This window comes from Phodopus roborovskii, unplaced genomic scaffold, assembly GCF_943737965.1.
Source record: "Phodopus roborovskii unplaced genomic scaffold, PHOROB, whole genome shotgun sequence".
In the NCBI taxonomy this organism is placed as follows: domain Eukaryota; kingdom Metazoa; phylum Chordata; class Mammalia; order Rodentia; family Cricetidae; genus Phodopus; species Phodopus roborovskii.
The window spans coordinates 15,722,636-15,750,305 of NW_026125278.1; the positions used below are offsets into that span (position 1 = coordinate 15,722,636).

The following is a 27,670-nucleotide window of genomic DNA, read 5'->3' on the forward strand; positions in this document are numbered from 1 at the left end:
CACCATGGATCATCTGCCCCGGAGGCACAGGGTGCTGCATTCCGATCTGTGACCACCACTCAAGAGAGTGAGAGAGCTCCTCCTCTTCCTTGTAAGGGATCACGTCCCTAAACAAACCATGCTCTAAAACTGCTACCCCAAAACCATTGGCAGGATAAATTCCCACTACAGTATAATATGAAAAGAACTAACTTAAAGTGCGATGGGTCATAAGGATGCCTTGGGTGTCGTTGAGTTATCAGGTTTTTCTCAGCAGTCAGGCGTCTCTCCGCGGTGGGCTTCTGCATTTAAAATGGTTTCAGTGTCCTATTCCATCTCCACTATCACTGTAGCTCCCTCTAGAGGAATTTTCATTAGGAGGGGCATAGCTCACACGACTTCCTCTCACAAAGCTAGATGTAATTACATTTTAATCTATTTCTGTCTTTGTTTCCTCCCACAGTCTGTACCCTGCCAGAAAACAGCAACTTAGTGTTATTAAATTTGAAATCGCTAGCATCTAGTGCGGTCCCCAGTGCATACCAAGGGATAAATGAAAGTTTTCAACCCCAGTGAGTGCATTACAAGCCTGGAGGAGAGAGCCCTTTCCAGGTTATACTACTCATGATTGCTGTGTCCCCTTCACTCATCAGACAGAAGCACAAAGACCAGCTCCAGTATAACAAGTGTTCATCTGAATCACTGAGTCACTGATACACACGCATGTGTCCACCGAACTACAGACACACTAAGCACGCATTCATGTGTACGTATTTAACTCAATAATTATATAGCCACATGTGTGTGGCTGACTTATATTCCAATCAAAATACTAAAGTGAGTTCACCAAATTTCAGTATTTCTGGACGGATCCTTGACTGCATTGAATCAGGACTTAGTGATTGCATGAGGGTATTTTACGACCAAAGAAAACGCTCCTAGGAGATAGATGCAGGACAACCTGTGTCACTTTGTCTCATTCACTCCAGGACAACAGGGAGTCGAACACACAAAAACCCTGTTTAAGGCAAAAGACATCACTAGTCCCAGAAGCTTTCCTTGATGTGACTCATCTCTAATCGTGAGTCCCAGAAGCCGGCCCCAGTATAAAACGATTTCTGCCAGGAGACTGACTTTTCCCCAATGAATAATTTAAAACTCAACTTTTTTTTTTTTTTTTTCATGTAGAACTGTCTTATATCTTGGCAGAGGCGAAGTACTTCAATAATTTATATAATTTCGAATATAATACAGTTAATGCCAGAAAAGCAATTTCTTTGATATTGAATTATAAGAGAATGCACTTAGGCCACTGTGGCTAATGACCTAGGGGCCAATAGTATGGAAAATTACCTTTTAACCCAATTTCATAGAGAATGTCTGCATATAGCCATCAGCATTGCTATCTGCTAGCATATAGTTGCTTGATAACACTTGGTTGTAACATAAGGAAAAAATATAACCCGTTATCTTTGTGAAAATTAGATAACAAAGCTCATTAACATAGTATAGGAGTACTTATTTTTTAGAAGCAGAAAATTAACTGGAACCATGGTTTTGTGGTTCATGTTTCTGGATAAACTCCATTCCCACAGCACTTCCTGAGGGACAGTCATCGCTCCTGAGATCTAATCACACATTCCCGACAGGTAAGCCGCACAGGAAGTGTGCAGGGCTGCCACGCATTGCTTTGATTAGAAGCCAAATGCTGGGACGTAGAGTGGGTCCTCGGGTCTTCCAGGGTAGAAACTGTTGAATGTTTCCATGAGCTTAAGAGAGACAGGAAGAGCACAGTTTGATCATACAGGGCACATGGTGAAACCTTTGTGTACATAGGTCCTCAGGTGCTGTTTATTCTCAGACACTGGGAGGATTCTGCGTTGTGGGACATTCTGGGGTGGGCAATGGCTGAGGGTCCGCTGTTAGAGCAAGGTTCTTCTAGTGCCCCTGAAGGTGCCATTTGAGCGGATGACGGGCTAATCCCACAGATAGTGCGATGGGGTCTGTGTGGTACAGAGCTGAGATCAGAGGGTCCTAGTTCACTTTCTATTGCTGCGATTGATCGAAAGCAAATTCCGAGGAAAGGATTTATCCGGCTGGCACTTCCGTGTCACAGCCTATCCGCAAGGGAAGCCAGGGCAGAAACTCAAGCAGGAGCTTAACGTAAGCAGAATTTGAATTTGGGAAGGACACGGTTTTCTGTCACTGGCTCTCCTGCTTACTAACAGGCTCGTGCTTAGCCATATTTCTTATGTAGCCTAGGACTAGCTGCCTGAGGATGGTACCACCCAAACTGAACTGGGTCCTCCTACTTAACAACGACATGTCTGTAGGCCAATCTGATGGAGGGAATTCTTAGCAGAGGTTCCCTCTCCCCAGGTGGTGGAGATTGTGTCAGGTTCACAATAAGAACTAACCAGGAGGACCTAGTTATATCGTCATCTGATGGGCGTCATCCACGGTGGTTCTGCTGTGGAGCAGCATCCTTACTCAGGGAGCTACGGCCGAGTCTGAAGATGAACTCTGTGCCACACCCAACTTCTATGTATCCACTTCACTATCAGTATTTCTACTCTTAACGTGAATGATCAGTTCTGGTCAGGCTACTTTGAGCATGCTTCTGGAGTCTGTTCTCCATTGTCTGCATTAACAGACAGTGTATGCCCTGAAGTCAAGCAGCATAAACCTCCCAACTTCTGTTATTCTGAAATCCATGCCAAAACTGAGTGAGTGCATATAGTAAGGGCCTTTTGTCTTGCTAGCAAAACTACACTATGAGCTATTTGAATCTGCCATCTACAGCATCACCAGGATGCTTTGGCCCATTAGGACCCCTATAAGCTGTAAAGCATCTCAGAATCTCTCCATATGCCTTTCACATGTGACATCTCCACATGCTGTCTTTAATAGGGTGGCCCGGGGATGGTCAGACTAACTGCACAGTATGCCAAGCCTCCAGAATTGCGTGTTCTTGGAGAAAGGGGCAGAAGACAAGCGTCATTACTTTATGACCTGTTTGGAAGTTGTTCAGCTTCCAACTCTCCCACTGGAATCATCAGTACCAAACCAAATTCAAAGCAAGCAATGTTGGGGGGGGTGGAGCCCATCGTAGGGGAGGGCGCTAGGACTCCGTGGCCTGTGAGTGGGTAGAATGAGTGAGACCTTGGGTGCTGAGAATTCTGTTCAGTGACACATGCCACACGAGCCACCAGCCCTTCGCCCTTGCTGCAGGAATCCTCTGTCAGACCCTTTGCCAACAACAACAAAAGGCAGACAGCCAAGGCAGCCATTTTCAATTCCCACCCAACCCCACGCCTACTCACTTTCAAAACTGCATATAGTTTGAGGAGACATCATTTATTTTCACCCAAAGCTTCATCCCCAGTGAGCTTTTTGAACCACATGGAAATATTGAGGATCTATGTAAAGCTGTATGCCTAAAAGTACCTAAGTAAAATACATTAAGCTACTAATAATGATTACCCGTAATGGTGGTATGATATTCAGTCAGATGGCAGTGCAACTGTACTCTGTTTTAACCACCAAAATGCGTTTCAGATGCTACAGTCTATAGTATTCTCCTTCTTATTCTTTACATGTTTTTTTTTTCTTCACCCATTAATTTCAGCAAATGGGTATCATCTTCATAATTAGGATAATAAATATTATTTACAAAGAACAAAGGAGCGAGTGTGCTTCAAAGAAGACATTATTTTTCTAATGGTGCTGAAATGGCACACATTTACTTTGCAAGCACAAGGGCACCACAGCAGCTTTTAGACATAATATCTGCTAAAATAAATAAATAAGTAAATGAAACAACCACAGAGCCATGGGCCTGTGAGGAGCACTCCACAGCTCCGAGGGTACGTCCGGACCCTCGGGTTTTAAAAAGCCTAGAGCAAGTTCTCTGCTATGGGAAATGTTGGCAAAGCAGGCATCTGGGTTCTAGTTTGACACAGATGTGCTGTTTATTCTGTTTTAGGAAAATGAGTCACTCCAAGCACCCAGGAGGAAGTGAGATGTCTTCTCAAGGATGCAGAGGTCACTCCTCCGTGGCTCTGCTCCAAGGCTGGTCAGTCAGCTGGTTGATGGGAAGAATAACCATACTAAAAACAGGCACCTTCATTCCTTGATCTAAATTCCTGGAAAGGGACGCATCATAGCTACCCAGTCAGTTTTTCTAAAGTTCTTAAGATACTTTGCCAAATGGTTTCCAGGAAAACTCTCATTATCAATTCTTAATAAAATGTTACCATCTCAGCAGGTTGGTCCCTGGGCAGGCTCAGTGGTAGCCCACCTCCACAGGCTATTCTCTGAGCCTGTGATACCAGCTCAGCCCAGTATGCCCTGGGCTGCCTGCTGCTGCCGCTGTAATTCCAGCCCCGCATTTATGACTGAACATTCAATTCACTAAAGCTGATGCCAACCTGAGAATCACCAGGGTTCTGAACTCCAGTGGGCAAACACTCCCTACAGGAGCCAGCAGCTATTGATCCTAACGGCCAAAGGAAACAAAAATAACAATCCTATACCCACCCACACATGAAAATTCTAATGCAATAGTGTTGCATTTCACTTCCTCCATGTTTTAAAGCAAGTAAGAAATATTCCTCCCAACCGAAAACCAAAAACAAACAAACAAACAAACAAAAAACAAAAATACTAAGACTGTTAGTAAACTGCTTCACATCTTACCCAAGGCTGTTTAAATTCTTTGATCTACTCTTAATTTCCATGTATACTCAGCCTTCTCCTCAGCCTGCTTGTTACCATTTGTCACTGGGGGGGGGGGAACATAATGTTTTCAATGAGGAAATACATACGTCATAAAATGTAAAGACTCCTTTTGTCCTTTACCCGGCCCTCGTGTTAAATTGGCAAGAGGCAAGGGCAAGAACAGAAGAGGAAGTGATATCCATGTTGGGTTTACCCACCACGGCTGCATGCTACATGGGGCCCACCCCTCCCCCACCCTCACCATCATTTTCTGTAATGCTGAATGGGTTACTGCTTTGGAGACCCTGTTCCAGGCTTCCCCGGGGGTGGGGGTGGGGGGAGGGATACCCTAATGGGAAAAGCTGACCAGTTTCCTCGGTGTGGCTGCCCTTCCTCATGCACCCAGCTGAACTTACCATTTAAAAATAATTGCAAGCACCTAAGTTCCCTCCCTTCTAGAACACAAGGAACAATGGCAGGGATCGGAGAGAAGTTAGTGCCCAGGCCAGAGGACAGAATTAAGGAGGCCTCCCAATTGTATCAAAGACTCATTACCTGAACCACATACCCACTTTTGTAAGATCTCTCTGTTTGCTCCTGTTCCCAGCCAGGACTGAGAAAAGCTGATTAGATTGTTCCTCGTCATTACCTGGATACAAGTAAAGGCAGTTTTAATCATTACATCCTTCTCACATTTACCTTCCAAAAATGTGGTGACATATGAGCATCCTTGCCTATGCTTACCTACAGAAAAAAAAAAAAAATAAGTTTGTAGCTTTCTAGTCCCTAAACATTGTGCTGATGCCACTTTGTAGATGCTGTGACTCCATATTATATTTACTAATATTATAAATTCCTAACTCTACAGAGAGGACATTTTGAGACTACCTTTTTGATGCAGCAGGTACTTGGGAAATATCCACCGAGTGAGTGGGTGGATGGGCATCTGGGCGCTAATGGGTGATTGCTATTTTGTCCTGTTTAATAACTGGTGTTCAAAGAACACAATAGGTTGGGAAATAAATGTACATGGCTTTTAAATGAGGGAAAAATGCTAAAGTTTGCAAAAATGTTTCAAAGTTGGAGCTAGGAGAAGCAGATGAATTTCTCTCAAACATGTTCTTTACCCCCTAAGTTGTTCTGGCATATTCCATCAGTAGGCAATTCATGAATCTGGCAAGCTTACATCTATAACTTATGCTCCGGCATGTTTTTTTTTTTTTTTTTTTTCTTTTCACTATCTTTGAGTGATGGGATGAGGAAAGAAGCCACACACATCTCTGAAATGCCATAAACTATAAAGTCAGTTACAGTCTGTCAGCTGGGAGAGCGGTTTTGCTGCCTAGATGTGGGCCACAGAAACCATCAAGCACCCACAAGCACGTTTAGAAAAAAAAGTCATGAAGCGATTTCTTCTCTCGGTTTGAGAACAACACCTTTCCAGAAGGTTGCCTGTGAATCGGAGATGGGCTTATACCTTCTGGGGACTGGCCAAGATCGAAAGGGAGGTGCCAGCCCTGTGGGAAGAGGAATGTTCTTTTGATACCACCAGCCATTGCCAGACAGGGGAGTGAAAAGGAAAATCCAATTCTCCTAAGATATATGTTTCTGTCTGGCCTGTTGACTCAAGTGTTTTGGAAAAGCTTCAGAAATGCGGCTTCTGAACTAACACCCTTGACACCGTGTGGGGAATAAACAATGATGGTGACAGGTGTGTTCTTGTGTGGGCGAATGCATGTGCTGTGTATTCCTGTGTGCATGTAGGGGCGTAGGTCAGTGCCAGTGTCTTCCTCTGTCACTCACCAGCATTTTTGTGAGTGTGGCTGATTGTTTTTCTTATGACAGGTCTCTGACTTGAACCTGGACCTCGCTTATTCAGTAGGCCGGCTGGACAAAAAGCCCTTAGGAAATCTTTCATCTCTGTCCCAGCTCTCAGAATAGAAGCACAAGCAACCATGCCCTTTTTGTATGAGTGCTGGGAATCCAAACTCTATTCCTCATGCTCACAAAGCCCACACTTTAACCATGCTAGAGACATCTCTAGCCGAAATCCTTTTTTTTTTTTTTTTAGTCTACCTTTGCACAGCTTCAAAAACAAAACCAAACAAACAAGCAAAAATTGCTGTAGCTAGCATGTATAATGCTACCTAAAACACAACATCCCATTCAGCTAAAGAAAAGATGCATGATTATGGTCCAGCTGCATGGAGAAACCCTCTAGATAAATGAGTTAAAAGGGACCCCTGTGCTCAGCTCATCCACAAGGTAGGAAGATAATGGCATCCTCACCGTGTTCTCAAAATCGTCATCTGTACTCCTCCTGGTGGTGCGAGGGTTCATGGGGAATGTTCGCAGAAAAGTTTAAGAAATATTAGCACACCATACATGTGAACAATATAGATAGATATTCGTCTCAGATGCCAGGGCTTTTCCATGGTCAGATGTATAAAGAGAGCCCTACTCCAGGCCCTGACTTCTGCTCTACAAAAAGGAAGCTAAAATACAAACAAACAAACGTGATTACCAGTGGTACCAACAGAGAACTACTTGTCAGTGGCAGAAATGCATTTCTTACTGTCCAGGAGGCTCAGAAGACCAAAGATGCTGACACACATGTTGGAAAGGGTCCTTCCTCTTATGTGACATCTTCCTAGAGGGCCCGTGCACAGGGCTCTCTTCTCTCCTGGCCCTCATCCCACCCATGACCACATGGTTCCCGAAGTGCCTCCCATAGGGGTAAAGAGGCAGGATCACTTGTATTTTTTATTTCTTATGTCTTCTGGTGAGTGAGTTAGGAGAGGAGACCTAGTGTTTTTGACAGTCCCAAGAGGGGCATTGGGGCTCTTGACACTGAAGATTTTGGAAAAGGGGCTATATCCTCAGAAAAGTAGAAGATGAAGTGTGTTGTGAAACAGTGCCCTGGTCTTATAAGGTGATAATAGCAGGTGTGGTTTTGATGCCAGGTGTGATGAAATATTGTTTATGATTTATTAAAGCATGCCTGAAGATTCAAAAAGCAAAGTCAGATACAAGCTATAGAAGCCAACCTTCAACCCAACAGCCAGAAGCTGGAAGGTGGTGGTACACACCTTTAATCCTAGACTGTGGATTAACAGATACAGTGATCTCTCTCTGAGTTCAAGGCCACCCAGATCTTCACAAGAGTGAATCAGTCTAAAAGGGAATTATAGTTCACACCTTTAATCCCAACATTAAAGAAGGATATAAGACAGAAGCCAGGTCTCAGAGGGGCAATTTTTCTCCAGCCACACTGAGAAGAGGCAGCACTTTGAGTCTTGTTGAAGAGCTCCTGCAGGGATCAGCCCTTTCAACCTGAGCCAGGGGTGGTCGGCTGCTTTGCTTCCCTGATCTTGAGCTGGAACCCTATCTGTTTGAAGGTCTTGTTTTATGTATTTGTGTTACAGCCAGGGGTGTGGTGATTGCTGTGGACAATGGACAAGGGCCCTGGATAATCTGTAGTTGCTACACTTAGGATGCCGACATCCTTTAATGATGTGAGGTAGAGAGCTGTGACCTCATAGCACTGGCCTGACAGAGCATACATAGACTTGGCCCTAGCTACCCTGTACTATGAGGCAGACCCTGCAGGTCCCCATGACATGTCAAAAAAATCTCCATCACATGTGCTCAGGAAGAGTCCTCAGTACCATGTGTGACTCAGAGACACCTGCCATGTGATCTTGCCTCAGAGCAAAACGTTTAATTTATTCCCTCTAGAAAGTGTCTGCAAGGCTTATGATGTAATCCACAAATGCTCTGCTGACGCACAGATGAGTTGCCCTCATGGGGCTTCTGCAATCATTAGTGATATGTTTTGAATTCACGGAAGAGGGTTACATTAAACCCACGACAGCTGACCATTACAAAAACAAGAAAAGTCTATTCATGTGTCAACAAACATGACTTGGTGCATACTGAACATGTGAAATGGAAAGCCTGGGACCAGGCAAGAAGCCCCACATGCATATTTATATAAGCACCCTAGTTAAACTCAGCTAGTCACAAAAAGGACACAGAAGTAGGAAGGGGCAAGCTGGGAAGGAGTTCAGGAGTATGGTTGGCATAAAAGGGACGATGAGGATGAATACTGTGCCCTGTATGTAAATGTAAATAAAATGAGGGTCCTCTATCAAACCCCCAAGAGAAAGAAAATATGACACATGTATGTATTTCATGAAAGAATATCTATTCGCACATTCAATATAAACAGTGGGGTAAGGAATGCCTAAGAGGTCTCTGTGTGAAGCAGGTGACCTCCCTGTTTGGATATGCTTGCTGGGAATCTCTTCAGTGCCAAATGCCCTGCTGAGGACATTGACAGATGGTTCAGGTAGCAGCAGGTCAGACTGACTCATTTTCTTTTTGGTGAAGTGAAACCTACAAGAGGAAGTAAATTACCTTTAGATAATCTAAATCCAGAGATGCATCCAAACATGACTCATCTCCTGTCTGAGGGCCAATGGATGTTTGAAGAAGGGGTGTAAATGAGAAACCACGGTTCAGGACCACAAACAACCTAGGGGCAAAGAAATGTTATGTTAACTGAAATGGATGTGAGCTTAAAAATAGTTCACCTTGGGCCTGAGAGATGTGTTATAGAGATGCTTGCCTCAACCTGATGACCCGAGTTCCATCTCAAACCTGCCCTCTGATCACCACCTTGGTCAGTAATGGGGGTGCACCACACACACATCTGGTCTGCCATGCTTTCATGGTTCGTGTTTAGAAGAATAAAGTTTGCACAGAATAAATTGTTTCTGTGCTCCAGATCATAAATACAGGAATAATGTGCATAGCATTACAGGATACTTCTTAAAACCTATAACTACTTAGCTAATGCTTTACAAATCATTAACTAACTAAGTGCATCTATAGGAAGTTCCCAGGGAGCATAAACTAGCTATACAGGATGGGAATACACACTGTAAAATCCTCAGAGGATTAATGCTAATATTTTAAAGTAAATAAGAACAAAAAGATCAAATTAAATCAAGTTCTCACAAAAACGAACCCATGTGCAGAATATTAAGTGTTTTTATTTTAATTTACCTTTGTTCTGTGGCACCATGTAAGCACTAAGAATATTGGGTTCACTATGAGCCATGCAAATACCCTTACCACTCCAGATTCCTCCCACATGTGGCCCCCATCACTGAGACACGCAATCTGCTAGAGGAACCAGCTCTCACGGCTGGGCCTCAGAGGGCTGTGATATCCTGTCCTTTTCAGGTCATAGGTAGAGCCTTAGCTACTTTTCCCTCCTCCACCCCAGCTGGTGCACCTTGTCAAGCTCCTGAGCTCTTCTCTGCACCGAGCTTGTTTTTCTCACAGAGCTGACCACTATGACTTCCATCCATTTGACACATTTTCCATACCCCCTTAGCTGTCTGGCACTAGGGTACGATATTTTTCTCCTTTGCAGGCTGAGCATGAGCCACATGAATGGTTATACAACTGGCTTATAAAAACCAGCATTGGAAAGATGTGGAAGGCCATCTGGAGAGCATCTCTCTGTTACTTCGCTATCCGCCCTCTCCTTTAAATGTCTTAGGGGGTGAGGGCTCTCATTTTAAATTCCTGCATTTTCTGTAGGCCTAGAATGAGTCTTTCTGCAGTGTTTGGAAGAAAGTGGAAGCCACGAAAGCTGAATGTGCAGTGGTTTTGAATATTCAGTAACAACGATCTCTTGCTTTCACATCCAGAAGCAGCAGCAGAAAAGGGGTCCTTCTGCTGGCATTTGAGGCTTCCCAGGGAAGAACTCAGCCAGAGAATTTTCTTTTCTTCTTAGTAGCCTCCTTCCAGATATTTCTTCTCTTTGGCATGTACTGAGAGGCGATTGCCATCTCTGAAATGAGAGGTGACATCTTGGAGTTCATGCCTCCTCTCACCACTGACATCTAGCTGTGAAATGTTGAGTCAAAGCGTGTGGCTAAGAGACTGGGTTGCTACCCATTTAGTCAAGCGCTTCTGGACCCAGTGTGATGCTGAATACCAGAGGTGCGGGTGGATATAGACTCAGATGGGGTTGGCAAAAGAGGACACTAGAGAGAATAAGCATACTGATGTTTACAGGACGGCAGTATTTCTGTTAAATACAAATACTGCCCGGCTTTGAGTCAGTGAATACATCTGACTTTGTAAAAGAAATTATCCATAGTTGGCTAAAACTCTGTAATTAAATACTGTGTAGCATTTTTCTGTAGCGGACACTGGCATTTTTGTGCCTGTACGTAGGCATGGGCAGCAGACCTCTACCTAAGTCTAATATCACTATGTATTATTTGCAATGTGTTTTATATGTGTGTGCTTGTTTGTGTGTGTACACATTTTTGTTATTCTTGCATGCGCATGTGCACGCGTGAGCTTGTGTGTGTGTGTGTGTGTGTGTGTGTGTGTGTGTGTGTGTAAGGCCAGCAGTCCATGTCCTTTGCCCTCCACCCTCCCTCTCCACCTTGTGTCTCTCAGGGTAACTGCAGCACATAATTTAACTGCACTGACCAGCAAACCCCAGGGAGCCCAGGTCTTTTGTTCCACAGCAGTGGTATTAGAGACATGAACCACCAGGGTTTTGCCTTGGTGCTAGAGGTGCAAATTCGGGTCCTCCTGTTTATACAGCAAGCTCCTCAGAGTGTAGCCATCTCTAGACCCCCAAATGGTACTTTTTGGTGGTGTTGTTATAACTCCGTTTTTAGTAACTCTTCTGTTCCCAATGTCTCTATACCTCTCTTATAGAATGTTAAGGTCTCTGTTTCTGTCCGTTTCGGTTAAAACGAAATGAAAATTTAGTGTAGAACTGTTTTGTTGTTGTTTGCCTGAGAGGAGCTAAGAAAGGAGCTTGATGAAAATGTATTAAAATGTGGCATTTGGACATGCTCACACGGTATGTGCTCAGCAACCATGTTCATCCTCAGTCATGTGAACCAATGCCTTATGGCTCCAAATATATCAGCTCAATTTTCTTGTGGCAGAGCTTTGGTTCTATGAAAAATATTCTAAGATAATGTAAAAAAATATGGGTAGCTCATATTTGCAAAGTTTAGCTACTGGACTTTAAGATAACTGTTGAGAAATACAGACCAGAATGGAACAATTCAAGTGACCCTTCAGAAAAGGTCTTTTCTAATCCATCAAGGTGACTGATTCTCTCATTTAACTATCATTGGCACCATCAAATATTACAATTGTTTAAGCATAATCTAAGCTTCCACATGCCGCCTGTATACATTATTAAATGATGACATCATTGTCGAAGTGAAAATAGCAGAGTCTAAGTTGTGATGACATTGTCAGGGTAATGACATCATTGCCAACGTGATGGCATTGCTGCCAGGATGACTAAGTGTGAGGGCACTCCTGAGGCTAAAACCCAGTGCCACACACGAGTTTCACGCCAGTCAGTTGGGACAGATATGCTGGCGCCAAGTTCCTTTCTTTCCTCTGAGCCTGCGCTGGCTCACAAATTCCTACTGTGGCCATGGATTATCTATCCAATGTCTCTGCATCTCAGTGGACACTCTGAGGCAAAGTCGATCCAAACTGCTTGTTCTGCAAGACTGAATGCCAGCACTGACCACAGACCCATGTTGTGGAGGGTTTAATCAGTCCAACTGGCCTGTCAATATAGGATGACTTCACCCTAGAATATTTCTTTTATTTTTTTAATTAATGATTTAGTTAGAGGGTTTTGTTTTTGTTTTATCCAACATCTAACAAGTTGTATTACTCAGTGAGAGTCTGGGATAAAAGTTTCCCTAATCTATTGCATCAGGAAGCTCCCAGTATGTTTCCTCACTGCTCTTGCAAAAACCACCATGTATAAGAGCATGACAGGTAAGCAAGCCCTGGTGTGATCGACTCCAGGGGGTTCTTCTTATTATTACTAACATGCTTCCTTACTAAATCACCTCTTCTCCCTGGAACACTGACTCCAAGAATGTCCAGCCCCATTATCTCCAGTATAAAGCAGAAGCTTTTATACTGAAGGATCACATGCCTCTGTGACCCTAAGTCAACTCTACATTTCATCCCAGCCCAGAAGTCAGCAAGCAGGCATATTGAGTCTGGTATTAACCATTTCAAAACAGAGTTTTCAGTCTAAGTAGAATAGAGAGATGGGCCCATGTTCTAAATTACTCAGCACAAGTCATTCATAGTACAAATTTAGTTGACACTGAAACCTTATTATTAAATATTGCATTCACACTGAAGCACTTAATATCAAGTAAATATGTCTAACCAATGGACCACAAGTTTATCAGAGGTCTGAGTTTCTGCAGAGTTCTCCAGGAGGCAAGAGCAGAGGACTGAATCGCCATCAGCAAGCCTCTCTGTTGGGGTTTCATGGAGTTACTCAAGGGTATTTCATCAACACATTATAGATGGTGAGTCTCACCATTGTGTGTTTTCCTTTTCAGTTCCTCCGAAAATATACGACATCTCAAACGACATGACCATCAACGAAGGCACCAACGTCACCCTCACTTGCTTGGCCACCGGGAAGCCGGAGCCTGCCATTTCCTGGAGGCACATCTCCCCATCAGGTGAGTGTTGGCCTGCCTGTGGCATTGCGTGCTCAGAGAGTGAGTGACTGCTTTCCTTTCCCTCCTCGTTCACGGTATGATGCCTACAGCGCGGCTCAAGAAAACTGAAGGAATGTGTCACCCAAGCCGTCAGTAATAAGGCCCGTTGATTCCTAGGAAAAGTTATTTTCATTTTAATACTCTGGGTAATCACGAATCAATAGATAAGGCGCAAATGGAATTATTACTACAGGAAGAAAATGTTCATTTAAATGTGTGCGGTACTTAACCAACGGCACTGTCATGTTGACAGCCAGTGCGAGCTGCTGAGGTAATCAGGAGAGAATGGAATTATACAGACCGTGAGTTGCTAGGTCTGATTTCAAGCTGCTGTGCAGAATCAAAGATGTGGGGGTTTAGAATTAAGTTTACTTGATGAAGGTATCTGGAAGTCCTAACACAAAAGAGATTTATGCACAGAGATCGTATAACTGGTAACACAAGGCCTGTGATAAGTTCCCGCTTCCTCGAGGCTTCTACTATATCGTGCACATCTACAACACTTGAAGTAAATTTTAGCAAGTTAGTGACAACTGTCATGCAGGTAGGCCAGTGTCCTGTATTCTCAATGCCAAAGCTTGTGTGTGTGCAGTTTGCAAGACTGGAGTAACAGAAGCCCCAGGCATGTAGGCCCTTGGCCTTTGCTGAAAGACCCTATGAGTGAGAAAGAAGAGCAAGGCACTAAAACCCCTCACCTTTGGGCTTCGTGTGCACACAGGCACTTCCCGCTGCAAGCATGCCTGTCATACAGCCTCACCCCCAAACAGTACATCACAATAAAGACATAAAGGATTTCGCCCAGCTCCAAGCATTTCTTGAAAGTAAAGGTATTATTTCATTGTCTACGATTGCACCACTTTTCCAGATTAATGTAGTTTTATTTCAGTTGTTTTCCTTTTATTTTTGGAAGAGAGAGGGAAAAAAAATTTTCAACAAAGCTGGAGCGAACAATGAAACTGCTAATAAAATCAGAAAGGAACATTTTATGTAGGCGTGGAAAGAGTGCACTTGGAACATCTACTTCATCTGCTAATGCTTTATTTCATATCGCTCATCCATAAGTGTCTTCCACTTGGCTCATTTACACAGTGGCTCTAATGAGACTCACCCACACCGTGTGCTCAGCATTGCTATTAATGGAAAAGAAAAATCAATACACCAGCATTACACAGTTATCCAGCATGCATTATGCTCCTGGAACAGTTCTGATGTTTGAGTGTATTGTTGACTGCACACCTCACTTGGCAATACCCACAAAACTGATATATGCACGTCAAACTCATGACAGGCTCTCTACAGGCCAGACGTGACACAAACTGAGACCAGGCATCCAACGCACAGTTTTCTAATCTGAAATGCTTATTCCTGGATCCAACCAGTCCTTGACTGGATCTCTGCTATTCTCTGGTCTTTCCTACTTTCCAAAATGTGTGTAACAGTGATCTCTATTTATTTTTTTAGATTGACAGCATCATGTGTATTTGTGGGATAGCTCAAAGCATATACGCTTTCGAACAGTTAGAACTAGCTAGCTGGTACATCGCGAGCACCTCACCATCCATTTTCTTTGCATTTTCTAAGACCAAGATGTAACAGCACCAGGGCTGGAGAGATGGCTCATCGGTTAAGAGCACTGACTGCTCTTCCAGTGGACCTAGGTTCAAATCCCAGCACCTACATGGCAGCTAACAACTGCCCGCAACTCCAAGATCTGACACTCTAACATAGACTTGCCTGCAGGCAAAACACCAATGCACATAAAATAAAAAGTAAATAGATTTTTTAAAAAAAGAAAGATTTTTCAAAAGACGTAATAGCATTAATATGTTACACGGTGTGCAGTAGCTGTCTTGTGTTTACTCCACATAGCTCCCAGAAGCCAGCAGTCTTTTTCCAGCTCAGCATCCCAGGTATGATAGGGCTCGAATGAAATAATAGATGTAAATGTGCCGTGAGGATTATAAGGTGATATTCAAATGCACAAATGATTCCTAATCATCTCCCGGGGGACTGAATCTGATGGCACGTGAGTTTTGTAAGAATAAAGCGCACAATTTCTCTACATATAATTTTAGATTAATATTTTGGACTGAACACTCCCATTTCACTGTGCTTACTTGCCTTTTCACATATCCTTGGATATATTTTATTTTAATTAAATAACAAGAATGCCTGTTACTGAAGTTATTAGAATAAAGATTACAGATAGCATCAGAAACTGAAGGAAGACAGATTGGGTTTATAAATTAAATGGCACAGATTCGTTTTTCTGATCCTGGCATGCCAAGGAAATGAGTAAAATTAGCATAAACATTAATAATTATCTAGGAATAGCTGGACTCTGATGATATTTTCATAAATTTCAAATTACAATGTGTTAAGGGTCTACGTCCAGATGCTGCCTCTTGAAGCATGCCTAGTAATTCTGTTAAATCATATATTGATACTTGAGAACAACATTGTGAATTTCACTTATCCGTTTATTCTTTTTTTTTTTTAACCTGAAAAACATCAATTATCTGCTGTTCCCCTTTGCTATATAAAGAATATATACCTAAAAATACCTGTCAGTGCATGAACAGGTTTGGTGATTTCAGAAGAAGCCATGGCTGGGCTCTGTATACAGACAATGTACTTGTCTTTTGTTTTGTTTACCAGTTTCTTTAATAAGTCTCAGTGCTGTGTTTATGATGCACTGAGCGGTTCTTAGCAGGTCTCAGGTCGGTGGGCTCACCCTGGATTTTCCCGAATCTGCACACATGTAAAGTCCTGACGTGGTCATGCCCCCAAGCAAGCCCTGGAGGCAGCAGGAGTTGCCACAGTCACATTACCTCCATCTCTTCTGTGCTTCACCGAGGTATTGGATCAATGGACTCCTTGATTCATTCATATCCATGGTTTATTTCTCTGCAAGCTGCTTAGCCTGTGCCCTAAGCTGCTATCTTTTGCTGTGATAAACACTATTTCTGGACGCAGCTTGGAGAGAAGAGTGTTTGTTTTCCTCACAGTTCCATCACTGAGGGAAGCCAGCGCAAGAACTCAAGTCAGGAACCTGGAGGCAGGACCTGAAGCAGAGGCCGTGAAGGAACACTGTGTACTGGCTTGCTCCCCGTCTCTACCTACTTTCTTACACCAGCCAGGAACACCTGCTCGGGGAAGGGCTGAGCCCTTCCACACCAATCATCATTGAAGACAGTGCCCCATAGACTTGGCCACACTGAGGAGGCGTTTCCTCAAGTGGTACTTCCTTTGTCTAGATGAATCTAGCTGTGTCAAGCTGAGAAAAGGCTAACTTAAACCTATGAGGGAAGGACACCCTGGCCAACCCATCCTAGGAAGAGTACACCATACGTCCAGGTACACTTAGAGCACCCAGCATCATGGCTCTGCAGTGTGGCAGCACTGGACCTGCCCAGGACACTGCCACGATAACACTCACTTTCTCCCCACGTTCAAGCTAATTCGCCTTACCACGTATCATTTCCGCAGCATGGTATACTCAAAACTCTCAGATTGAACTACAGTTATGGCAGGGAGTGTATTAGTATTATTTTTTTTTCATAAGATTATTTCAGAATATTTCTTGTTTTCCTTTATATCTGGGTATTTTATTTTGTGTTTGTAAAGAATTTAAAAAATCTCAAGGATCTTTGCCTCAAGCCTTATGTGGTGGTGCAGGCCTATGGTTGTAGCAGGAGAATGGCTGTGAGGTCCAAGCTGGCCTGCTCTACATGACTCTTCCATGCCAGAAAACATAACACTGACTCTTACAGTGATCGCTGAATTTATGGCGCATATTTGCCCCCTGACACAGCAACCACGTTCTTGAGCAGACTTCTTCCTCAAATGTAGGAGTCCAGACCGTGCACTGTTTTCTGCCCCAGGAGAATGTTGGCACACTCTACTTTGGAGGTGGATTCATCAGGCTTTCCTTGAGTCCTGATGGTTTCAACAGGTTTTTTTTTTTTTTTTTTTTTTTTTTTTTTTAATGGCATGCTCCTACTTCAAAGTTATTTCCTATTTCCTGTTTCCTCCTGACTATGGAATAACCATGGCCATCAGGAGCTAAGCAGATTGTGTCCTTTCTCAGGCGTCTAACTTAGAGGCACATACAATCCCTTCCTCGTTGGCAGCTTTAATTTCAGTTTGGCAATCTGCACGCTAATTGTTTTTTTTTTCCATTCCCTCACTCCATGTTTCCAATAAACGGCAGGGAGAGAGTTCACAACATGACAGGCAACCATCCTCTACCATCAGTCTTCCCTCTTGTGACAAATCCATGAATCCTTCATCATTCTAGCTTTCCTCTATTTGTGGAACTGATAGGTGGAACTGATACCTTCTTTGTAGCTCACAAACCCTCTGGCATATACCAGCTAGTCCCTAGTAGTGTGCTGCCAGCAAGAAACTCTTGGTACCCAATTTCTTATTTAGTTATTAAAATAATTGTGTCCGTAGATTAGCAACTTTTTTTTAAAAAAATGTTCATGATTGTTCATAATTCATTACTGTTTAATCATTTAGATGTTCAAATTGTTCTTAACTTAGGGGTGTGTCTGTTTGTCTATGACCTTATATGATATACCTGCCATATGTCTGTGTGACCTGACATTTCAAAGTGTTAAGCTCTTTTCTGCGTCCTGCCCCAACTCTGGAATAAACCTCTTACTTAACTCCAGCTGATAGGATACACTTGGGGCACCATTGATCTGTTATGGTAAAATAATCAGGGAATCAGCTGCAGGTGTCCAGATAATGTCCTCTGAAGTTCTAGTACAACACCAGAATGTAAATGACTTCATGACGAGGAAAGAAAGAGGCCTGGGCAAAAGATTGTTTAAAAGGGGATGGACGGGACTCAAGGAGATGGGGAGAGGAAGAGGTGGGAGGAGGGTAATCAGAAACAAAATTTACTTTTTCTTTCAGTAAAAAATAATAAAAAATAAAAAGAGAGAAAGGAAGGAGGAAAGAAAGAAAGGAAAGAGAAGGAAGAAATAAAGGAGAATTCAGAGAGAAAAAGAAAGAAGGAAAGAAAAAAGAAAGAAGGAAGGAAAGAAAGAAAGAAAAAAGTAAAGGAAGGAAGAAAGTTGTGGTAGGAATCAAGGAGCAAAAGAGGAAGTAAAACAAAGAAAAGCATTTTATTTAATTTTGTAGAACAACCCTAAAGGAGGACCTCAGTGTGTGTGTGTGTGTGTGTGTGTGTGTGTAAAGCAATTGTGTATAATTGTTAGGCGAAGTAAAAGAAAACAGGACAAAGTAATTGCTGACCCTGTAGACAGTTTGATGTTGACTTCTGTATAACCTGACTGCTTCCTCCAGTCTTTGAAGTACTTAACTGCTGGAGAGTTTTCAGGATGACACACCATTTGCATGCAACATGGAGCTCAAGACACTGCACTTTGATCCCATTAACACTGGGCTTGAGAACCAGCACAGCATTTCCTCTCACCAACACTAGTTCTGTAGACTACAGAGTGAAATCCTTTATGCTTCCAACATAAAATGTCAGTAACACTTTTACCCAAATTACAGTAGCCAATGAAATGGTTACTTCAGAGCACAATACAGATGCCATGACCTAAAGAAGCATTCTGTAGGGTTGAGAGCTAATACACACTGCTGAAATGTGTTTGTGGCTTGTGGCACACAGAACTTCCCACAGGTCCTCTAAAATCCAGGAACCAGTTGGTGACTCTCGGGTGTAACCCACATAGCTTCACCCAAATGAGGATACAAACTTAAAAATTATTTTTAATTCTGGGAGGTTGGTCGGTGAGTAAACTGTTTGATGCACAAGCATGAGGGTGTAGGTTGGGACGTCCTGAGCTAGACTCGGCATCAGCGACCTGTCTTCTATGCAGCCATAATCCTGGTGCTGGGGAGGAGGCCCCTGAGGGTGTACTAACAACCTGCCCAACTGAATCACATACTGCAGGTTCAACTTTAAACATCTCTTGTAGATAATTTGCCTTTTCTCATTTATTGCATACAAAATAAATATTCTATGAAGAACTGTGCTTGTTTTTCAATCTGTACATGGTATTTTGAATAAGTCTCTTGCAGACAGCATATAGTAGTCCTAACTAGGGTTACCACTGCTGTGATGAAGCACCATGACCAAAGCAATGTGAGGAGGAAAGGGTTTATCTGGCTACACTCCTGTATATCTGTCCTTCACTAAAGGAGTCAGGACAGGAACTCAAACAGAACAGAAACCTAGAGGCAGATGATTCAGAGGCCATGGAGTGGTGCTGGTTGTTGGTTTCTTGATTAATATGGCTTGTTCAACCAGCTTTCTTATAGAACCCATGGCTACCAGTCTAGGAATGATCCTGCTCACAATGGTCACGACCTTGTCTTCTCAACCACTGACTAAGAAACTTCCCTACAGACTTGTGTTACAGAAGCATTTTCTCAATTCAGGTTCCTTCCTGTCAGGTAACTCTAGTTTTTATGTCAAGCTGACATAAGATAAGCCAGCACAATAGTATATAACACATAGAACCTAATCAGTCTCTATTGAGTAGGCTGAGGGACTCTAGAGAATAGTTTCTTTCTTTCTTTTCTTTTCTTTTTTTTTTTTTTTTTGTCTTCTTTTTGTCCATTTAAATGAAAACAAACATCTATAGACAATATTTGGGAATTTGGGCGTCGTTCTTTCCAAACTACTTCCTGCTGGTAAGGGGCGCTGTCTTGGGGGATTCGAAGAAGATACAGATATCCTGGCTGTAGTCTGTAAGGCTGCTTTGTCCAGCTGTTTTGAATGTAGGATCACCTGGTACTCTGTTTCAGGCGGTCTGGCTCGATCAAACCACATTAGTCTGGAAGGAATCCACAGCTTTTCATTTTCTGTGGAAACAATAATAGAAATCCTTTTCCACAGTAACTTGTCCTTGGACTTAAATTTTGGAGTCAGAGCATTTTTTTTTATTTAATTTATTGTTTTACATGTCGATCCCAGTTCCCTCTCCCTTCCTCCCTCCTTCCCTCCCTCCCTCTCTTTTGCCCTCTCTGCCCTCTCACATGCACCCTGACCACTCTCCCCTCCCATCCCCCACCCCAATTCCATATGTAGGGCAATGCCATCCAGGTGGGGTCATGTAAATCTGTCAAGTCATGTGAAGTAGGGACTAGGGCTTCTCTCCTGTCTCTAGATTAAGGCAGTTATCCCTCCATGGGGGATGTGTTTGCAAGGTCCTTTTGTGCACCAGGGATACATCCTGGCTCCAGTGTCTGAGGTCCCTTAGACTGCTCAGTCCTTCTGGCTGAGACCTATATTCAGGGGGGCCTGAGTCAGTCCCATGCTGGCTTCCCAGCTATTAGTCTGGTGGCCAGTTAGCTCCTCCTTGTTCAGGTCAGCTCTCTCTATGTGTTTCTGCCGCCTGGTCTTGTCCTCTCCATCTGCATCTGGGTTCTACTTTGACTCAGTGTTTAGATATGGGTGTTTTCCTCTGTTTCCAACAGGCATTAGTTGAGGACTCCATGGATAAGTTAGTTGCTGATCTCACTCTCTGGGAAGGGCATTTATGGTAGCCTTTCCACGGAAGCTCAAATTGTTAGTTGGCAGCAGTCTTGTAGTTCTCTAGACCTTTCCTTGTGTTCAATTTTATCTTCAAACCAATATTGGCTCCCTGTTTTATGCTCTCTCTCTCTCTCTCTCTCTCTCTCTCTCTCTCTCTCTCTCTCTCTCTCTCTCTCTCGTTCCTGTCTTCTATTCCTAACTGGGCTCAATCTTCCTGGTTGCACATGTTTTCCTTTCCTCCCCAGCGTTTTCTCCTACTTCTCTCTCCATTCGCTGCCCCCCCCCACTTCCCCTGTGCTCTGGGGAACTTGTCCCTCCCAGGTTCTGTGAGGGACTTTGTATGAATCTCTTAGAATACACCTTGTGTCCTAGTTCCTCTGGTGGTGTGAATTATAGGCTGGTGATCCTTTGCTCTATGTCTTTGTGGCTCTAAAGAGAGTAGTTTCTAGATGAACCACAAATGAATTCCAGTGTGAGTGAGATGGTGGATCACTTATCTCTGCCAACCTTGACATCCTCCTCAGCAATTAATGGCATGTTCTGGGCCTGAGGAAGATGTGATTTTTGGTTCCCAGACTAAGTTGGGCAGATCACAACCATCAGATGAACTTCCATTTACAACCAGGAGTTCGAATAACTCCAGTCTCCTTGGACACTGCAGCATGCACCCTTACAAAGAAACACACATTTGCATATCATTAAAAATAAAGCAAATATATATATGAAAAGATTTGTTGACTGCCACACCAGAGGACACCTGGGCATGAAATGTTATTTTCAAATTTATCTCATATCAGGTTCCAAATTTGCAAAATATAAAACCCAAAGAGAGAAAATGCTAATTATTACCTACCAAAAAAAATGGAAGACAGTTAAAAAAATGAAAGTGATTCCTTAAAAGCCGAATATACACCATGAGAATCTATAGTTTAAAACAATTGTGGAATTAGCTGAAGCTACCACAGGCACAGTCCAGAAGAGATAGTCTTCATCAGGGTCTCCAATCCACTGTCCTGTCTGTTCCGTGAAAAAGTCCTGGGTCAACGGTGTGCAAACCTCACTCTATGCAGCCTTGTGTGCTCTGACAAGCTGCAACCTGTCATCCAAACACAGTTTCAGGTTTGCAGTCCTGACACTGCACTTTGCTCTTTGATGTTAGAAAGAAAGAAAGGAAAAAAAATTCAGCAAAACTAGCCATTTATGCTGATGATATTTCAACAATAGTAGATCTCCAGATTGCAGGCTGTGGTTCCAGCTCCATTGTGGAGTAGCCTGGATGTGGGGCTTCTGTGGATTTCCATAATGGCTTTGCATAATGGATAATTATATAAAGAATGAATCTGCATAATGATGCCAAGTTAAACTTTTACCATAAGATTGCACACCAATAATTCATAGATGCAGTTAAAATTACCTCTTTGTTCTGAGACCTTCTTTATAATTTTAACTTTGTCTGTTTGCAAAGTCCCTGCTACTTTCCTTTGGTTATTGGTGGGCTGTGCAAGACTGTTTGTATTCAGAACTGTTAATGCCTGCCATTTAAATATAGAAAGCAGGGAAATTTTAGTATTTTAACACATATATGAGACCAAACAATGGGCCTGATGATACAATGAATTGATATAAAAAAATAATTCTCCATTCTCAGAGAAAAGTGCTTATCCACATGATACAAGAAAACAAACCCATCAAGCATTTTAAAAAAGATGATTTTCTCCTCATTTCTTTCACCTTCTGTTTTCTTCTCCTTTTGTGGAATGTGATTTTGTGCAACTCTGAAAGAGGCAGGGCATTGAAAAGGAAGGAGACATCAGAGGTAATGTCTCCCTTCAGTGTCCTGGAGTGAAAAAAAAAAGACAATAGAAAATTTACAGTAGAAGATTAAGCATTTTCCAGAGTCCTCTCATGTTATATGCATTAGAAATTATATGTTTAGGCTATAGACCAGTATGTATAAAATAGTAATTAACTTGGTAAAATTCTATTATCTTAGAGAATACAGTCCTACTGTGGTTGGATACCTCATGATAACTCAAGCTGAGGTCAGAGTCTATGGAGGAAAGTCCTTCTAAGGGCCCATGAAGAGCAGGAACAAGCAGGGTAACCCTACAAAAAAACAAGTGTGGGGTGTGGGGTGCTGATATTTAGCCATGGATACCCATTATCCCATTGTTTCCAGGAAAGGCTCTAACATGTAACATCATTTAGAAGACTGATAACAGTCTTATAAATCATGGGCTGACCATTTGACCCCAAGGTACGCTGATCAACTGAACCCAAAATCAGTGAAAATACACTTTGGTCCTTTACCCCCATACATGTAAGATTGTGTTCATCCAAGCTCCTTTTAGTAAAGAAACAATAGATTTGTCAGAGAATTCTAAACAGTATTCTTAATTCTACACTCAGATTTTCATGAGTAAGAAAGGCAGAATATTTTAACAAATATTTTTATTGAAATAAAAAAAATAACTACCCAAGACTCAAAGTGTTCATGAAAATATAGAAAGGTCATATGACCAGTTTGGAGTAAGGGTTTTATTAGAGCAATTTTCCTGAGACGATAACTACATCCATTTTCCTTCACTCCAAATGAACAGCATGCATCAACACTGAATTTTAACTGTACTATGACATGTTTTAAATGACACGTTTATTTCAACACAACCAGGAATCAATGACCTGATCATCTTGGGTCATTGACTCTCTAGCAAACCTTGCTTACACGCTGTCCTTTTCACACTCGGGTTTGGAAAAGGTTCAGGAAGTTATAGCTGCAGACAATGCATTTAGTAGATGATATTTGTTGATTGGATTTGTTAAGTGATAAGAATTTGGGACTCTGTAGTCTTACTATTGATTTATAAATCCGTATTTAGTGGTTAATATTGTCAAAGATAATGTGATACAGAATTAATTTAGCATTTAGCACGTATGTGACTACATTCTTCCTAATGAGATTATAGAAAGCACAAGCATCATTTTTGAAAGTGTCAAGGGTTTTTTTTTTTTAATTTGTTTTGTTTTGTTTTAAAGAGACAACATAACTCAGTGCTTAAGAGAACCCACCTAATACTTAGATATTTGGTTTCAGTTCCCTCCCTTCTGTAAAGGGCTTAATTTAGGGAGGATTTTAAAGCAGATTGTATCCTTAGTTTCTCCATCTACAAAATAGAGATGATAATATGAATAGACGATTGTATAGGAGGTGTTACAGACAAAGAATTTAAAAGGATGCCCATTCTACATCAATGTCAAGGTTGTAAACATTGACACAACCTAGTCTAATCAGAGAAGAGAGTCTCAATAAATAATTCTCCCACTGAGTGGTTGTGTTAGTTATGCTAATTGGTTTAGGGGGACCAAGCCCACTGCAGGCAGCGCCAATACCTTGGCAGGGAGTTGTGCTGAAAGGTTTAAAAGTGGGGAAATCCAAACAACAGAACAGAGCACAAACCAACAAGTAAGCAACCATGCATGAATTCATGTCCCTTTTCTATTGACTGCAAATAGGTTAAGACTGGGCTGCTCACCGTTCCTTCCTTGGATTCCTCATGGAATCCTTCATGATTTGCAACCTGGAACTGTAAGCTGAAATAAGCCCTTCCCCCTTTTCCCTAAAATGTTGCTTGTCAGTACATTTTGCCACATCAACGTAAATAAAATTAGACCAACTAAGAATCTATGACATTAACCCTCATTGTAAACATTTCTCATAAATTTCCTTTTTCCCTTAAAGCTGCTTGAGGAGCAAGAACAGACAATGTTCTTCTATGGCAAAGTAGATCAATGTGAAGTGTCAATTTTGCTTGGAAGCTGGAGAGGTAGTATCTAGAAAGTTGTCTTTTCTAAGTAGAAAGTAGAGGAGAGAATGTTTACTGAGCAAGGCCCAGAGTGACTTCCAGAAATAGATTTTAAATTATTCATTCAGAGCTCACCAGCCTGTGAGTAAAGAGAGAGGACGGTACTGGTTCACTGGAAGAGAAATAAGGAGTTTTGTTTGGTTTGATATCTCTTCTCATCTCTATTGAAAATATTTTCCTACTTTTATTCTGTGTTGTAGGAAAGAAGAAACATATTATAAAATAGAGGAGAAAAAATTCTTGCACACAGGTTCCTGAGGGATTAAGAACAGAATAAAGGAGTCAAATGCCCCTAAGTTCTCAGAGCCCTCAGCATCCTACACAGAGCTATTGTGAAATGATACTAAGAACACCACAAGCAGAAGTCAATGCAAGGCAAAGCCAAGGTCATCATTGTCTGTAAATTATCTGATACTGGTTTACTATGCAACACAATTGCAGCTTGCTAAAAAAAAAAAAAAAAAAAAAAAAAAATCCAGGGATGTTACCTTGATCATTTTCTTCTACCAAGATACATCTTTTCTGTCTTCTTTGCAATTGTTACAAAGGGATTTCATTTTCAAGAGGATAGAAATTAGTGAAATGCTCCCCCCCCCCAGCAAAATGAAGCGTTTTGTGAAGTGGAGAGAGGCTAATTTTACCTGGATGGCCAAGGAGATTAAGTTGCAATATTGATTGTGCATACATATAGTTTGTATGCAAATCTTGCCTGAGATAACTATGATTTAAAAGTCTATATTTCTTATATCTGGTGTGTGTGTGGGTGAGTGTGTGAGTGTGGGGGGTATAGAGGTGGGTGGGTGTGGAGTTTATGGAGTGGGGGATGAGTGTGCATGTGGATGGGATGTGTACTGGGTGGGGCTGTGGATAGGGGTGAGAGGGATTGTTGGGGGTGGCAGTGTGTGTGTGTGTAACTGCAGCTGTATTTCATCACAGACCTCAGGAGATCATACAGAACATGCCTTCATAAAGTTACCAATCAGTAACAAGCAACATCAATGTCTTGAAAACTGGTCTGGGTAGTGCAGATGATCCTGAGTCTCCTCCGAAGAATTCTCTCCTCAGAGTTCTTCTACTTTCCTCTCATGGCCCTTTTAAAATATTTCTCTCTGCAGTAGGCTTGCACGCCTTCTGGTGTCAGCCGTTTGTCTCTGGACTGGAGCTCAGAAGACAGATACCTTCCATGCATCACTGTAACATTGCCATCCGGACAATGTATTAGCGCAATACATTTCTGTAGCCCTCAGATGAGAAGCTGTGGGGGAGGATTGGCTTGTGAGGCAAATTCAGTTCAATTACAGGACCAAAGAGCCAGCCCAGGGGAAGAACAGACCATCCAGCCACGGCCTCTCTGAGACTGGGCACCTCATGGAATCCCTTTACGTTCTCCTTTGGAATAATTGTGGATTTTAAAGACACACACATCTGAAAGATAAGATGCTTTTTTTTTGTCAGACCTTTGCTTATAACTCAGTGCAGGCCTGATACATACTGGAGGCATTGGATTGATTTAGAGAAAGAATGCACAAGCAATTCTACACGTTTAATATGTAAACCTATAGTCTACAGTTGCCCGGCAGATTACTGTACTAAATAAAATGTGATGTACTGAAAGGACTGAAAGTTTTTAAGGTAAATTTTTTATGGCATTTCAAAATATTCAGACTAAAGAAAGAGAGACAGAGGATGAATGAAATGTGATTCACTACCAACAAACCAACCAGCCCTTTCCACACACTCCCCAACCATGTGCTAATTCCAGCCTGAGCTGTCAGGAGTGATCAATAACTCCTGTTGCTTGTGAAAATTGTTCTTAGATGCCTCTGGTATGTTAAAAAGCAGAGAGGTTTAATTTCATCCTGATACAAATATAGTGTAAATCTCTCCATCTAATTTGCAAGTTTGTAAGATTAGACAAGTTATATAAAACAAATGAAATCATCATAGAGAGGTTATACTATAGACACTTATGGAACATCTACTCTCCTCAAAATTTATCTACCGAACATAGACCTCAGACTATGAGGGATAGGAGTAGGATGCTAAGAAGAAAAGTCCACTAGTGTTTTCAAAGAATTCACAGTATCTGAGATGCAGATAATAAAATGACACCCACACATTAACTACAGACTCTAAACCGGCAACTTTGGGGGCTTATCTTTAGCTGCTTTGTGAGTTTTCCCAGGGAGATGTGAATATGTCACTTCACACCAGATAGGGCACTAATGGCAGACAATAGAACCTAAGTCTTGCTTAGTGAGCCACTGAGTTTATTAGGGCCTCCCTCGTTTTCCCTAGAACTGGAGTTGTGGGGGTTGTAAGCCACCCTGTGGGTTCTAGGAACAGAACCCAGGTCCTCTGTAACGGCTCTTGTTCACTGAACCCTCTCCAGGCCCCGGTTGTATTCCAGGCCCAGGTGTATGTTTATGCACACTCATCTTCCTGGTTTTCGGCCCCTATGGTCTGTGGTGGGAGGGGACGTCTTCCAGCGGAGACGTCCTCTTCCATCCACAGCCATCAGTTCAGTTTTCCCCTGGATATTGCAAAATGCTAACTAGAACAAAGGAAAAAGAGAAGGTGGCTGTAATTAGATACCTGGGGGGGAAATGTGTTCAACCATCCTCATACCTGTGGGGTCAGATGTGTGCAGGCACAAAACAAACAAACAAAATTAAACTAAAAAACAACAAAACTTGCTCACCCTAAGACAAATTCTCAGCCAAATATAGTTTGCTCTTATACCTGGAATAGGGAAGATTTTTGTGTATACCTGGTGTCTCTTTCCCATCTTTAAAGTCGTATTTGAAAGGCCTGAAGTTTGCCTCTGTGTGCATCGTCAGGCCTAGGACAACACCTGAAGCTGTAAAGGTGAAATGAACTTCTGCCATGAGTAGTTTTGTAATAGAATCCTGATCCTGTCTCAACCCTTGTTGGGCTTCAGTTTGCAAATGGTCCTCTCTAGAATTTCTTCCTACAGATGGAGGTAA

The 27,670-nt window shown here is 42.3% G+C and overlaps 1 protein-coding gene across 1 annotated transcript in view; it reads left to right on the forward strand.

Annotated features, from left to right (window-relative positions):
* Negr1 (neuronal growth regulator 1) overlaps positions 1–27,670 on the forward strand; it is a 685,246-nt gene that overhangs the window by 404,925 nt on the left and 252,651 nt on the right. The window contains exon 3 of the mRNA XM_051195692.1: positions 13,134–13,259. Coding sequence (XP_051051649.1) covers positions 13,134–13,259 — 126 coding nt within the window. The remainder of the gene's footprint in view (positions 1–13,133; positions 13,260–27,670) is intronic.